Source organism: Conger conger, chromosome 5 (assembly GCF_963514075.1).
Source record: "Conger conger chromosome 5, fConCon1.1, whole genome shotgun sequence".
Lineage (NCBI taxonomy): Eukaryota > Metazoa > Chordata > Actinopteri > Anguilliformes > Congridae > Conger > Conger conger.
The window spans coordinates 6126309-6140406 of NC_083764.1; the positions used below are offsets into that span (position 1 = coordinate 6126309).

Here is a 14098-nt window from a genome sequence, read left to right on the forward strand (position 1 = left end):
CTCAAGGGCCCCACAGCTGCACAGATCTTGGCTACCCTAGATTGTGGCTACCCTGGGGCTTGAACCACCATTAGTATTTTAATCTTATATTTAGACTTAAAATGTATTTTACCATTTTGTTGAATACAACATATTGACAATGACGTAAAACTGTTTAAAGATTTCAAGATTTGCCAATGGGGTAAGAAAGTGCGACTTAATGTCTTGCAAACAGTAACTTTAAACCAGCTCATATTCTTTATCTGTGAGAAACTGAAATGTTTGTGAAGGCAATAATTTTTCACGGTGTAGCTGATGAAGATTTGAATGGCTGTATTACTCCAGATTCCTTGCTGCTAGACTGAAGAAGCCCGTTGAGAAAATGTCTTTTTTTAAACCGAATGATTTCACGCTCTCCGTATGTGGGCCTCGAAGTTATTAGCATTTTGGTTCACACAGTGCCGATGGCACAGCTTTTAATATGTTTTAATGCGAGAAAATACACGCGTGCATTGTACACACACACATCCAATTAATGGGTATTATATATGAAAATACACATGTGCATTGTTCACACACACATCCAATTAATGGGTTTTTTATATATTTTAGATTCTGAATCCTGATTAGCTGACCCCCCCCACCCCCCGCCACCTACATTTATATTTAACCTCTATGGTGTGAACCTGATGTTGCCATGGCGATGGTTGTAATCCTTCCCTGGGGCCCGCTCGTTGTTCAGCACTTTATGCGAGCTCTTTTACTACATATTTTAATGTGGAAAAATGTACAATAGAGGCTACTTTCGACACTGACTGTGGTCCAGTTCTATTGTCTGCCATTCATTGAGGTGGCATGTGTGTTGAAGGTGTGTTTTCTCGCACAGAGTGGCTACGGGCTGGGTTTACAGGTGCGAAAAGTAACAGTCCGTCAATCGCAAGCTTCCTCGGTTTGCAAAACAGCGCAGTGATAGAAACTGTAAATGTGTAAATCTAAGCTATCGCCTACTGAGTAAACATAGCTTTGCTTAGTCAGTAAAACTGAGGACATTTCCAGCATTTTAGCTTCTTAGTATTGATCGCTTTCAGATTCCGACGGAGGGGTTTAAAAACAGACAGGGCAGGGCGCACACTTCAGAAATTAATCCGAACTTAATTGTACCGTTATAGCTCATTAAACGGGCACTCGAAAACATCTGCACGTGGAGTGCGTTGGGTGGCGACCGGACTACCACCGCTAATCACGTCTCCGTTGCTCTGTGCGCCGGTTCCTCCTCTTCGCGTTTGTAATTGCGCGTATTCCAGTCCAGCCGTGTCAAAGGTTCGCGATTTGATTATTTCGTGTCGGAGCCTGGCTCTACTGACGCCGCGAGGCAGAAAATTAATTTGAAGGCCGTGCCTGGGAGAAATAAACCTTGACGCAAGGGTACAAAACGGCAGTAGCCTACAACTGTGATGGGGGGTGGTGGAGACCCTATTCACACTTCAGGACCCTTGAGTTGTACAAAAAAAAAGGAAAAAGAAAGGAAACTACTCGCAGACATGCAAATTCGGTCGGTGTGCATTACCATTTAAAGCATTCCTTCACCCTCCGCTGGTTTTCTCTTGCTGGAAGTATATATGTAATTTAAAAAAATTACTACAAAAGTTCAAGCTCCACTTGTTCAGTCAACGCCATCTTAAACACCCTCCAGGCATTTATTTCCCATTATTATAGATTATTTGTGCAAACTGGAACTGAGGGAAAACGCTACTAAATTCCACAGGTAATGAAAAATGGAGGATGGTTTACGTATTATTGAGGCAGAATGCCCTGTAGTCTTCGCCTAGTGTGTGCCTCTGCCTTTCTAACTGCTCAACAGTCACAGTACATCAGTATTTATGTACTGTAATAAATAAATGTTTGAGGTGATGCCGTACGCTCGATACACACACTCGCCACATCTGTCTCTATTTAACTTTTACCGCGCGGGCCCCGGCGTTGCCATAGCGACGGCGGTAAGCTTTCGCTCCGGTTAATTGGATGGATGACGGTCCTGTGGAGCTGTTGTGCGGCGTGTGGGGGTGGGGCGGGGGTGGGGGGGTCAGCTGGGCGTTGCTGTGTTGTGACAGTGTTGTGCATCAGGCTCATTAGTGTAACCTGTCGCACTCCACCGTCGTTAGCAGCCCGCTAACGAGACTCGCGCCAGCACCCCCTGTGTAGCCGGATGACTCATTCCTAAAAATACCTGAATGTGCGATAGAGTGGTGATAGCGTATATCAGGTTTTCCTTTATTCGTTTTTCTGCCACTTCACCTTCCTGGCACATTCCGGGCTCACCTAACACCGTCAGTACGGGATGAGCTAATCTAAAACGTGATTGCGATAACACAGGAACTTCTTTTTTTTTTTTAAGCAGTAATTCACAGCGGGCTCAAAGATACACGGTTCCTGTCTGTGTTTTATTGAAGGCTGTCTTTACGAGGAGATGCCAGCTGTTAAATTATAAATGGCTGATTCTCCCGTCGAGCCGACAGTTGTTACTTCATTCCAGCTGCGGTCTCTTTCCTCTTCTTCTTCTTCTTCTTCTTCTCCTTCTTCACCTTGGAGGAGTGATGTCGGATAGCGCTAATGGTGTGTCGGAGACACGGCCTGTGTGGAGAGAGGTTATAAATAACATACTCGCTCGTCTGAAAGTGCCGTCTTGGTCTGGTTCAGGGCTCTCGAACGGCGACCCTGGAGGGCCGTGTTTGTTTGGCGGCTCTGCTCGTGTTTGTTTGGCGGTTCCTTTCAATGACCGGCCAATTTAGGCAAAACCGACAGACATGCGAGGCGTTTGAGTTTGACATCCCTCATCCAGTGTGCGCTGAGAAACTCTGGAGCATGTTCCTGTAAGACGTGACGTGTTTGGAGGGTTGGAATTCCACATCTCTTCACTGAAGCACTCTGAACTAGACAGAACTGGTATTAAAAATAACAGTGTTCAGTCGGATAGACGGTAAATTTAGTGGTCTAGTACCTGCTTAAGTGCCTGTGTGAGACCTATACAAGGGCTGCCCCTACAGTGGGCACAGTCACGTGTGTAATTCCATTGAGTTGAGGATTTGCACTATAAAGCAAGTTTGCAACACGGTCTACTCACATATTAGCTTGCACTCGCGGCTATAGGGTACACAGCTGTACAGCGTTAATTGAAACCTCCAACATATGCTACCCAAACTCGGTTTTTACCGAATTAGATGATTTTCCTAATGTGTTCATTTTGTGCGTTCAAGCGTTTCAGACAGGGCCATAAATCTTCCGCCAATTTCACGCGCCGGAAAAACACCTGAGGGACGGGGTGTGGATTTCGCCCTGATCGGATCGGCAGAATTCCCTGCGTATGACGGAGAACCGAACGTAGCCTGCGTTTGATGCGGGAACGCTTGAAACTCCGGCAGTACCGGGAGAGGGGCGATGTTTTCGGCGGTATCTCGCGGGGGGCGCGTGGAGGAAACGGGAGGGGAGGATTCTTCGATTCAGCGCTTTCACTTACTGTTGTAGTTTCTCTGTTCCCATTGTCCCCGCTTCCTGTTTCTTTAACGGGCCCGTTTTGGGTGATTTATCGCCTCGTTCGAGGCGGCCGTCTCTGAACAGGATCCCCCCCGGCTCACTGGTTATCTCTGTCCTCAGCGGTATTGATCTCCGGGGCACCCGTCTGGAAAAGCATCGCTGAAAATTGACACACTTTCCTTTTCTTGTGTCCCTCTTGCGGTGTGTGTGTGTGTGTGTGTGTGTGTGTGTGCGTGTGTGTGCGCCCGTGTGCTTGTGTGCTCAGACACTTATTTTTTCAAGTATGTTGCAGTGATACTGTGCTTTACTATGTGTGTCATGTGCCTTTCCCGTAGTGTGCATGGGTGGGCATTTACCCATGAGCCTTTGCGGTCCTTACAGCCATTACTGCACGACAGAGATTATCTCTGCCATCTCCCTTCTATGTTCCAGCCCCATGTTATATATTTAACTGGTAGATGTGCTTCGATGGCTTTCATTTTTCTTAATATGTTTGAATGCTCTGGGCTGTGTATGCAGGCTGTTCGTGGTTAATATCGAGGGCGCAGATGCAAGACGTCTCATTTAATCTGAAAATCGCACCTGCGGCCCTCAAGTCACAAACCACGGACCTGAACCACGGACCATGTGACTGCAGCACTCTCCCACCTGAGTGTTCGCATTGCGACTTGAGAAATCTGCTTCTTTTTATGAAAAATGGAAAATGGTGTACCCATACTACTCTCAAAACATTGATTTACTTAAAGAAATTTTGAACAGTGGTTGCACATAGTATTGTTAAGTGCATGACAATTGATCGAGTACCTAGTACACAAGTCCAGTATACTTAATAAGACACGCCCCGCCCATCATTTTCTTGAAGTATTCTTTTTTTTGAGTGTATACCGGTCTGAAACCTGCAACCTCCTGGCTGTAGTTCCTGCAGACCAGGGCTCATTCCTCTGGGCTTGCCGGGTTGTGCTTTGCCACACTTGTCAGCGCTAGCGGCGTGAAGCTTGCGGTAACAGCACGCCGTGCTCTGCTAGCCTCGACGCGCTAGCGGCCCACGTTTCGGATGAGACCGCAGTTTCTCACGCTCCCGGCGGAGTCGAGTCTGCTGCCGGGTTTCCCACCGGGAAAGAGACTGCCCATTTACTACACACCACACACACACACACACAGACACCACACACACACACACACACACACACACACACACAGACACCACACACACACACACACACACACACAGACACCACACACACAGACACCACACACACACACACACACACACAGACACCACACACACACACACACACACAGACACCACACACACACACACACACACACACACAGACACCACACACACACACTCACACACACACACACACACACTCACAGACACCACACACACACACATACACACACACAGACACCACACACACACACACACTCACACTCACAGACACCACACACACACACACACACACACACACACACACACACACACAGACACCACACACACACACACGCAGACACCACACACACACACACACACACACACACACACAGACACCACACACTCACACACACACTCACACACACACACACTCACAGACACCACACACACACACACACACTGACACCACACACACACACACACACACACACAGAGAGACACCACACACTCACACTCACACACACACACACACACACACACACACACAGAGAGACACCACACACTCACACTCACACACACACACACACACACACACACACACACACACACACTCACAGACACCACACACACACACATACACATACACACACACAGACACCACACACACACACACACACAGACACACTGACACCACACACACACACACACACACACACACACACACACAGAGACACCACACACACACACTCACACACACTCACACACACACACACACACACACACACACACAGACACCACACACACACACACACACACACACACACTGAGCTCACCTGCCGCTGGCAATCCAGAACGTTCTTCATGTGTCCGTTGGGTTTCGGCCCCGGGCCCTGACTGGGTGGCCCCGGGGGGTCTGTACTGAGGGGACAGAGTTACCACACACCCTCCCTTCCACCGCTCAGAAACAGATCTCACGGATTTGTGCCTGGCTGCTCGGTAATACGCGCACCCCCATGTCCGCTGGCTGTTGAAACACATCATCTATAAAGGGAAATTGGCAAAGGATAAATTCTGCAGCTATTCAAAGGATTTGTTTCACACAGAGAGTGGTCGCTGTGTGGAATAGCTTGCCAGGACATGTAGTGGAGGCAGAAACTCGTTTCAAGACCAGACTTGATACGGAGCTAGATGCTATTTAACTTTTTGGTAAACTAAGCATTAGGTACAGATTTGTGGGATAGGAAAAGGCAGTGTTCTCCTGAACACTGCTCTGTGGTTTCGGCTGTTTAAATCCCTTTATCCCTTTTATTATTGACACGTTTATATTTGTTGTGGGTTTTACTTGCAGTTTCCCAGCTTGCCTGTTGCGGTGCGCGTTCTGTTTTAGCCTCGTCTCTGTGTGCGGATTTTTATTTACCTTTTTTTACTTCACATATTCATCTTTGATGTCAACGTGCTCAAACGGTTGATATTGAGAATGGTTCGATGTGAACACAAAGTTTGCTCGTGGTTGCCAGTTGGTGTACGCACTATTCAGCACCGTGTTCTGAGTTACCAAAACTGGCAAGTCTGATGCTGTAAAATGGCAGGAACAGCGGCACGGTCCGGTGTGATTTAGTGACTGAGCTCTTAGCGCGCCCCCCCCTCGTCCGCAGGGGGGCTTTTATCTGCCGTATTACCCGCCAGAGAGCCCTCATTTTGCATTTTGACAAATCTCATCAGCCGAGGTTAGGGCTTAATTACGCGACGGCCAATTTAAACCTGAGGCCCCGCGCACTTGACGGGTCACGAGGGGGAGCGTGGGGTGGGGGGGGGGGGGGCTGGGGGGGGGGGTAACGGGGGCCGGGCGGGGGGTAAGCGAGACTAATAACAGCTGTAATTGGGTGGCAAGTGTTTTCGGAGATAATTCCACTCTGGGGCGAAGTGGCGCGCCGGTGCCTGGTCGCCGGGGCGACGCCGAACCGGATGAGCCGTGCTGGAGAGCGCCGTGTTGGAGAGCGCCGTGTTGGAGAGCGACGTGTGAGCGGCGTCCGGTTTCACTGAGGGGCTGCGGCCATGGAGACGGGTGCAGTGCCAGGGCCCGCTGGGCCCAACGAGCCCAGGACGCTGTGACCGGAGACACCGGAGGAACGTCGTCTCTCAGCGCACAGCGAGGCAGGACTCTGGGGTGGCCATAACCTGAGGTTTCGGGACCGCAGAGTGCGTGAAACGTGCGTTAAACTGGAGCGGCTCGTGACCGCACGCTGGCGCAGCTGGTTCGTGGTACAGAGCGGTTAAACCGCGAAACGTGTTAAAACGTTTGCCGAAATGACAGCAAGCGTTTGAGGAATATTACAACCTGCACAGAAGAGAAACGTTGCTCGTATGCGCCCCCTGTTGGCGGCTCGGGAGAGTGACAGCGACACGCGGCACCGGGGGTCCCAGCCAGCTGCTTCCTTTCAGACCTGAGCTTCAGGCCCAACATGCACTGGGCAGGTGTGGAGGAGACCCAGTCATACGTGTGCGCAGAGAGCAAGCCACGGGCGCCCCGACGGCCAATAGGAGCCACACGAGCGATGAACCCCGCCTCCTGAATCCCGCCCATACGTCCCTGTGCAGTTGCGATGTACAGTTGATTAGACTAAGCAGGAGACAATCCTCCCCTGGATGCAGGGTTAAGGGCCTTGCTCAAGGGCCCAACGGCTGTGCGGATCTTATTGTGGCTAGATCTTGCGGGTCCCAGTCATGTACTATGCTACAGGCCGCCTATGTTTTACATGTTTTAATCATACAATAGGTAGTCTTTGTATCTTCCATGCTTGAAGAAAGAAATATGTAATATTTTTTGTGAATTCCCCTTCAGGGATACTAGGATGCTGCCATTAACAGACGGTTTTTTTTAGATTGTTTCCTGATTGGTTATCTCTCCTCCATGGTGGCTTTACTGTCTCTTCTCCCTGGTAATTGCTGTTTATCCAGCCGGAGGAGAAGCTGAAAGGTTTTCGCACATCCAGCCTCCCGTCCCCCGGTCTTCCAGAAGCCACGGTGAACAAGCGACGGGAAATCCATATCAATGGGCGAGACGTCTGCGTTAATAACTCCTCCTCGGGACAGTCTGCGAGCGAGGGTTTTTAATCTCCCGATAAAAAGCAGACTGAAATGACATCTGCCCAAGTCCCTTTTCCATCTTAACCCCCTCCCCCCGAAATCACGTCACGTGACTCCGTATTAAGGGAAATCCTGAATGTCCCGTCTGAAAGAGCGCGGGATGAGACGGAGGTGGATAACAGACGCGGCCCGACGGGTCACGGAGAGAGAGAGAGGCAGAGTGAGAGGGAGAGAGAGAGAGAGTGAGAGGGAGAGAAAGGGAGAGAGAGAGAGAGGCAGAGTGAGAGGGAGAGAGAGAGAGAGTGAGAGAGAGAGAGAGAGGCAGAGTGAGAGAGAGAGAGAGAGAGAGAGAGAGTGAGAGAAAGAGAGAGAGGGAGAGAGAGAGGGAGAGGCAGAGTGAGAGAGAGAGAGAGAGGCAGAGAGAGAGAGAGAGGGAGAGAGAGAGAGAGAGAGAGAGAGAGGGTTAACTCCGCTCTTTATCTCTGTTCTATTTTTATGAAATTGTAAAAAAAAGGAGAGGAGCGGCCGTGTGTGTGGGCACCGCGCCACCCTCCCCCCCCCCACACCCCCGCCACCCTCCTCCCTCCCTCCCTCGCTCCGTCTCCCTGAGCTCCGAGCTCGCCGTGCGGTGACAACGCTCCTCCTCTCCCGCCGGCGCTGGAACCCGCGGCTCGGCCAGATCCAGCCGGCGGCCGCGGCAACCGCATCTCCCCGCCTCGCCGCCAAACCCCCCGTTTACTCCAGGAATACCGACTGACACATTGGCCACCGATACGCCGGCGTGCGGATCGTGAACGCGGATTCGGGATTTCGAGTTTTATGTGGATGTCACAATGTTTTTCGATGTGTGGATTTGAGAAGCCTGCCTTGTGCTTGTAAGAAATGTGAGTCTTTCTGCGTGTGATTTTGAGCTCTTGTTTTTTACGTGGATGTGGAATTGACCGTTTCTGTTTCTGTAGCGTATGAGGATCTCTGCAGCGTACGATTCTTGTGTTTATGTACCTGACCATTTCATATTATCTGTGTATTTGTGGATGTTAATGCCGTTTCCTCCTCTGCGTGCCCCCTAGCGCAAGCCCCCCCTGGTGGTGAACGACCTGTTCGAGGACATCAAGGATGGGGTGATGCTGTTGGCCCTCCTGGAGATCCTCTCTGGACAGAAACTGGTGAGTGGCTGTTCCTCTGCCGTCTCCTGCTCTGTGATTGGTGGAGGCGGCGTGACTCCGGCCCTCTGGCGGGTCCCCCCCCCCCCCCCCTCGTCAGGACTCTAGAAGGTTCCGCTCTGGAACGTTCCATCCCGCACGGGATTCCGGTCCGCGCCGAGAGACGAGAAACGTCCCGAACTTTCTCAGAAACCGAGACGGCGATGCGTTGGAGGTCCAGTTCCAGACCGGCGCTGATGGGCTGACGGGGCGATGCTGATTCTCACAACACGTCACTCGCACCTCCCGCCCGACACCAACGGCCGCGCTGTAGCGCGTTTCCCCGGAAACGCCTCTGCGGATTGTGGCATTCGCTTCGCCATGGCAACGCGGCGGCCGAGCGTTCTCGCATCTCGAACGACGCCCAGATGTCCGCGGAAGAATGTTCTGGAACGGAGTCGTCAGCGTGTGAGATACGCTGTCGCGGTGAACCGCGTGATCCGAAACAACGCCGTTCGACAGACGCGCGGCGTACCTCGCGGTCGGTAGAGAAGACGAGGGAGCGCTCACACCCCCCCCCCCCTCCGCCTCGCCCCCCCCCCCCCGCCCCCTCCGCCTCGCCTCCCCCGGAGTCTGTCTCCATGGTTATCGGTGGAAATGTTCAGCCGCGGCCTGGCATTAAAGATGCTCGTGAGCGCTGTGGAAAGTGCTGGAACAAACAGGCTGCACTCGTTCCGTACAGAGAAACCGCCGGCGACGTGCAAACTCTCGCGTGGTAAACAGACCGCCGTTCGGCGCGGCTAAAATAAGAAGTGTGACTTTCACACGTTTTCCATCGCGATGAGAACGTTCTAGCGCGGTTCGCCCGTATGCCATGGATTTCGTAGCCGTGTCCGTGTAAAAAAACTACGCACGTGGCCCATTCTATATCGTTCCAGATATCGGTATCGTACGACTGGGCAAAACAACTTTCTCTGACTGCTGACGGACAAACAGACACCAGCTTGCATTTGATTGCTTAAAAGTCATCCCTAGAGTGTGCATTCCCTGGTGTCAAATACAGCTATGACCAGCTTGAAATTACCAGCTTGTTTCAAAACATAGCTTGAGCTGGTCAAAACATGTTGAGTGTGGAGCTGGTCTGAACTGGTCAACCAGCTAACCAGCGGATTGAAAACCTAGCTTGAGCAGTGTTCTTCGGCAGGGTCGTGCTCCACATCTGTAACGTACAGATAATAGGAAGGACAGAGGTGACCGTGGAGGCACAATGGCCCAGACAGTGAGCTACACACAGGCCCAAAATCTCCATCAGGATGGAAACCAATCTCTCCATCGAGACAAAGGGGTGAAGAACAGAGAGAAGGTCACCCTAAAACCTAAACCAACCCCCCCCCCACACACACTCACACACACACACAAACCCCTCCCGCACACACACACACACACCCACACACACACACCCACACACACACACGCACCCACCCACACACACCCTCCCACACACACACACACACACGCACCCACACACACACGCACACGCACACACACGCACCCACCCACCCACACACACACGCACACGCACACGCACCCACCCACCCACACACACACACACACACACCCTCCCACACACACACACACACACACACACACCCCCACACACACACACCCACACACAATCACACACACCCACCCACACACACACACCCACACACACACGCACCCACCCACACACACGCACACACTCACCCACACACACACTCACCCACACACACACACACACACACACACACACACCGCTCTCTGTGAGACGGACCTGGTACCGGTACCTTCGGGCTGTTGTTGTTCCCGGGCCCCGTTGTCCGAACGGCTGCATCGATCCGTCTGTGTAAGCTAGCCGGCTCTCCTTCCTGAAACACGGGCAGGCTTTGATTCCCATGTCCCCCCTCTCCCCCTCTCTCTCCCCCAGCCCTGTGAGCAGGGCCGCCAGCTCAAGAGGATCCACTGGGTATCCAACATCGGAACGGCGCTCAAGTTCCTGGAGGGCAGAAGGGTAAGAGAGGGGGTCCCTCCCGCGCTGGAACGGTACCCCAGAGACCCCCCCGACCCCCTCCCAAAACACACACCCCCCTGCTCCCTCCACACACACTCCTGTTCCTCAGCCTGCCGTGCTCCTCCTGTGTCTGTGTCGAGATGGTGCCTGTCTGTAACAGCGTGATGCTCCTGTCCGTCCATCCTGAGACTGTAGTTCAGGAACGTCAAGTGGACTAGAAGGGTTTTAATCTTTTAACAGCCATATTCAGCCATATTCAGGTTTTTGTAGACTAAAATCGGTGTTTTGACCCATGTGCAAGAGGTGTTAGATGTGTTACAACCTGTTAGATCTGACATTGGCTCTAACAGAACCACCATTTTAGCCCATGCTGGAAATATTGGTTTTGCACATGCTAGCCGCATTAGCGCGTCTCTGCTTTGAGCGATCTACAAGTGCTGTTATTGGGCCTCTCTGTGCTGTGTCTGTAGTTGGCAGGAGGGAGAGCACGTTCTTCCAGAGCTCACTCGCTCACGTGAATCGCACCGGTCGCCAAAATCCGGTCGGGCGCCATGCCGGCGTGTTGCCGCGGGCAACCCACGCTGTCACGCCCGGTGCGTTTGGAGTCGCGTGAAGGGGGTGCGGTTCCCCCTTCGAAATCCTGAAATCCCCCCCGCTAGCCGAGAACAGCAGTCTGATATGAGGTTAGGGTAGGATACCCCCCCCCTTCTCGCCCCCCCCCCCGCCAGCGTTAATCCCCCCCGCCTCGGCGTCTGGGGGGAGCCGATGGATCTTCCTCCGGCTGCGGGGGGATTTATCGGCAAATCCCGGCAAATGAGACGCTCTCGTCCAATCACGGCCCTCGCCTGGTCCTAACCTGTCATGTGATCTCTCTCTCCCCTGTCACGCCTGCCTGTCCAGTCTGTGTACCGAGGATCCCCGGTTAGTGTGTGGGGTTCGTTTCGCTGCATGCGTGTGTGTGTGTGTGTGTGTGCGTGTGTGTGAGTGTGTGTGTGAGTGTGTGTGTGCATATGTGTGTGTGTGTGTATGCATGCATGTGTCTATGTGCATGCATGTGTGTATGTATGCATGCATGTGTATGCGTGTGTGTATGCGTGTGTCTGTGTGTGTCTGTGTGTGCATGTGTGTGTGTGTGTGCATGTGTGTGTGAGTGTGTATGTGCATATGTGTGTGTATGCATGTGTGTGCATGCGTGTGTGTATACATGTGTGTGTGGGTGTGCATGCGTGTGTGTGTGCGTGTGTGTGAGTGTTTGTGTGTGCCCGTGTGTGTGTGTGTGTGTGTATGCATGTATGTATGCGTGTGTGTGTGTGCGTGTGTGTGTGCATGTGTATGTGTGTGTATGCGTGTGTGTGCGCATGTGTATGTCTCTGTGTGCGTGCATCTGTGCATGCGTGTGCCCGTGTGTGTGTGTGTGTGTGTGTGTGTGTGCGTGCCTGTGTGTGTGTTTATCCTCTATACATGCCCTGCCTCCCTGTTCTTTCATATTGAGATTATCTATCATCATAAAATACAGTGATTAATACAGTATGCCTCTTTCTGGCCCATCAATAAAAAGACAGCCTTGACATGGTGCTGGTGGAAATTCTCTTGTTTTTGAGTTAAAGTAACAGATGTTATTGCAGTGAGGCTATTATTACAGCTATCTGCTGACAACAGCTTTTAATTAAAATAATGACATTCATAAATCGATGTTAAATATCTCTTAAATCAATGCAGAAGTGCCTGCTTTGTACTGACAGTTCAGCCCAAATACATACAGTGTATTTTAGAATAATTAATCGCATTCAAAAATTATATATTGCTCAGGCTCTGTGGCAAAAGCGCCGATTAAGCCTGCTAGCAGCATTGTCCTTTACCACAATGTCATCATTCACCTGCTTAAAATACTCCTTTTTTCCCCATTTCATTTTTGCAGCTGTTGGTAGGTCATTGTCATTGGTGAACGTTGCATTTTTCACAGTGCATGCATGTTTCACCCGCGTTTGATAGATGATAAAGGGTGCTTTGTGCGTTTCCGACAGATAAAGTTAGTCAACATAAACTCTACGGACATTGTGGACGGAAGACCCTCCATCGTCTTGGGGCTGGTGTGGACGATCATCCTGTACTTCCAGGTACACAGAGGAGCCCTTTCAAAACCCTTTATTCTCTGCGTGATGTACCAGACCTGGGTCCAATACATTGGATTCAAATACTTTTACAAATACTTACTCGATTGATCCTGCCTGGTGCAAGTGAGCCCACCAAGAGGACCAGAAGGACCAGTATTGCATGGGTTCCAATGCACCAGACAAGCTCAGTAAAGCATACACAAGTATTTGAATGCAAAAACAGTTTCGTATTTGACCCCGATCTGGTATGGACGATGGACCTCAGGCTGTGGCTGACACACGTGCGACCCCTGACCCCTGACCTCTGTCCCCTGACCCCCGCAGATCGAGGAGCTGACCAGCAACCTCCCGGCGCTGCAGGCCCTCTCGGGCAGCTCCTCCTCGGTGGACAGCATGGCGAGCTCTGAGACCGGCAGCCCGCCCGTCAAAAGGAAGGTCATCACCAAGTTCCAGGGCAACGCCAAGAAGGCCCTGCTGCGCTGGGTGCAGTTCACCGCCGCCAAGTACGTCACCTGCCCTGGTCACCTGACTGACCATGTGACCACCTGACTGACCATGTGACCACCTGACTGAACATGTGGCCACCTGACTGAACATGTGGCCACCTGACTGACCATGTGACCACCTGACTGACCGTGTGACCACCTGACTGACCATGTGACCACCTGACTGACCATGTGACCACCTGACTGACCATGTGACCACCTGACTGACCATGTGACCACCTGACTGACCATGTGACCACCTGACTGACCATCTGACCTCCTGACTGACCATGTGACCTCCTGACTGACAATCTGACCTCCTGACTGACCATCTGACCTGCTGACTGACCGTGTGACCTCCTGACTAACAATCTGACCTCCTGACTGACCATGTGACCACCTGACTGACCATGTGACCTCCTGACTGACCATGTGACCTCCTGACTGACCATCTGACCACCTGACTGACCGTGTGACCTCCTGACTGACCATGTGACCATGTACACTGACCATCTAACCACCTGACTGACCATGTGACCACCTGACTGACC

General features: G+C 51.7%; 1 protein-coding gene across 1 annotated transcript in view; it reads left to right on the plus strand.

The window, feature by feature from the left end:
• The window catches only part of LOC133127991 (nesprin-1-like), a 207698-nt gene that overhangs the window by 10224 nt on the left and 183376 nt on the right, over positions 1-14098 (plus strand). Inside the window, exons 3-6 of the mRNA XM_061241165.1 lie at positions 8827-8922; positions 10865-10948; positions 12973-13065; positions 13387-13565. Coding sequence (XP_061097149.1) covers positions 8827-8922; positions 10865-10948; positions 12973-13065; positions 13387-13565 — 452 coding nt within the window. The remainder of the gene's footprint in view (positions 1-8826; positions 8923-10864; positions 10949-12972; positions 13066-13386; positions 13566-14098) is intronic.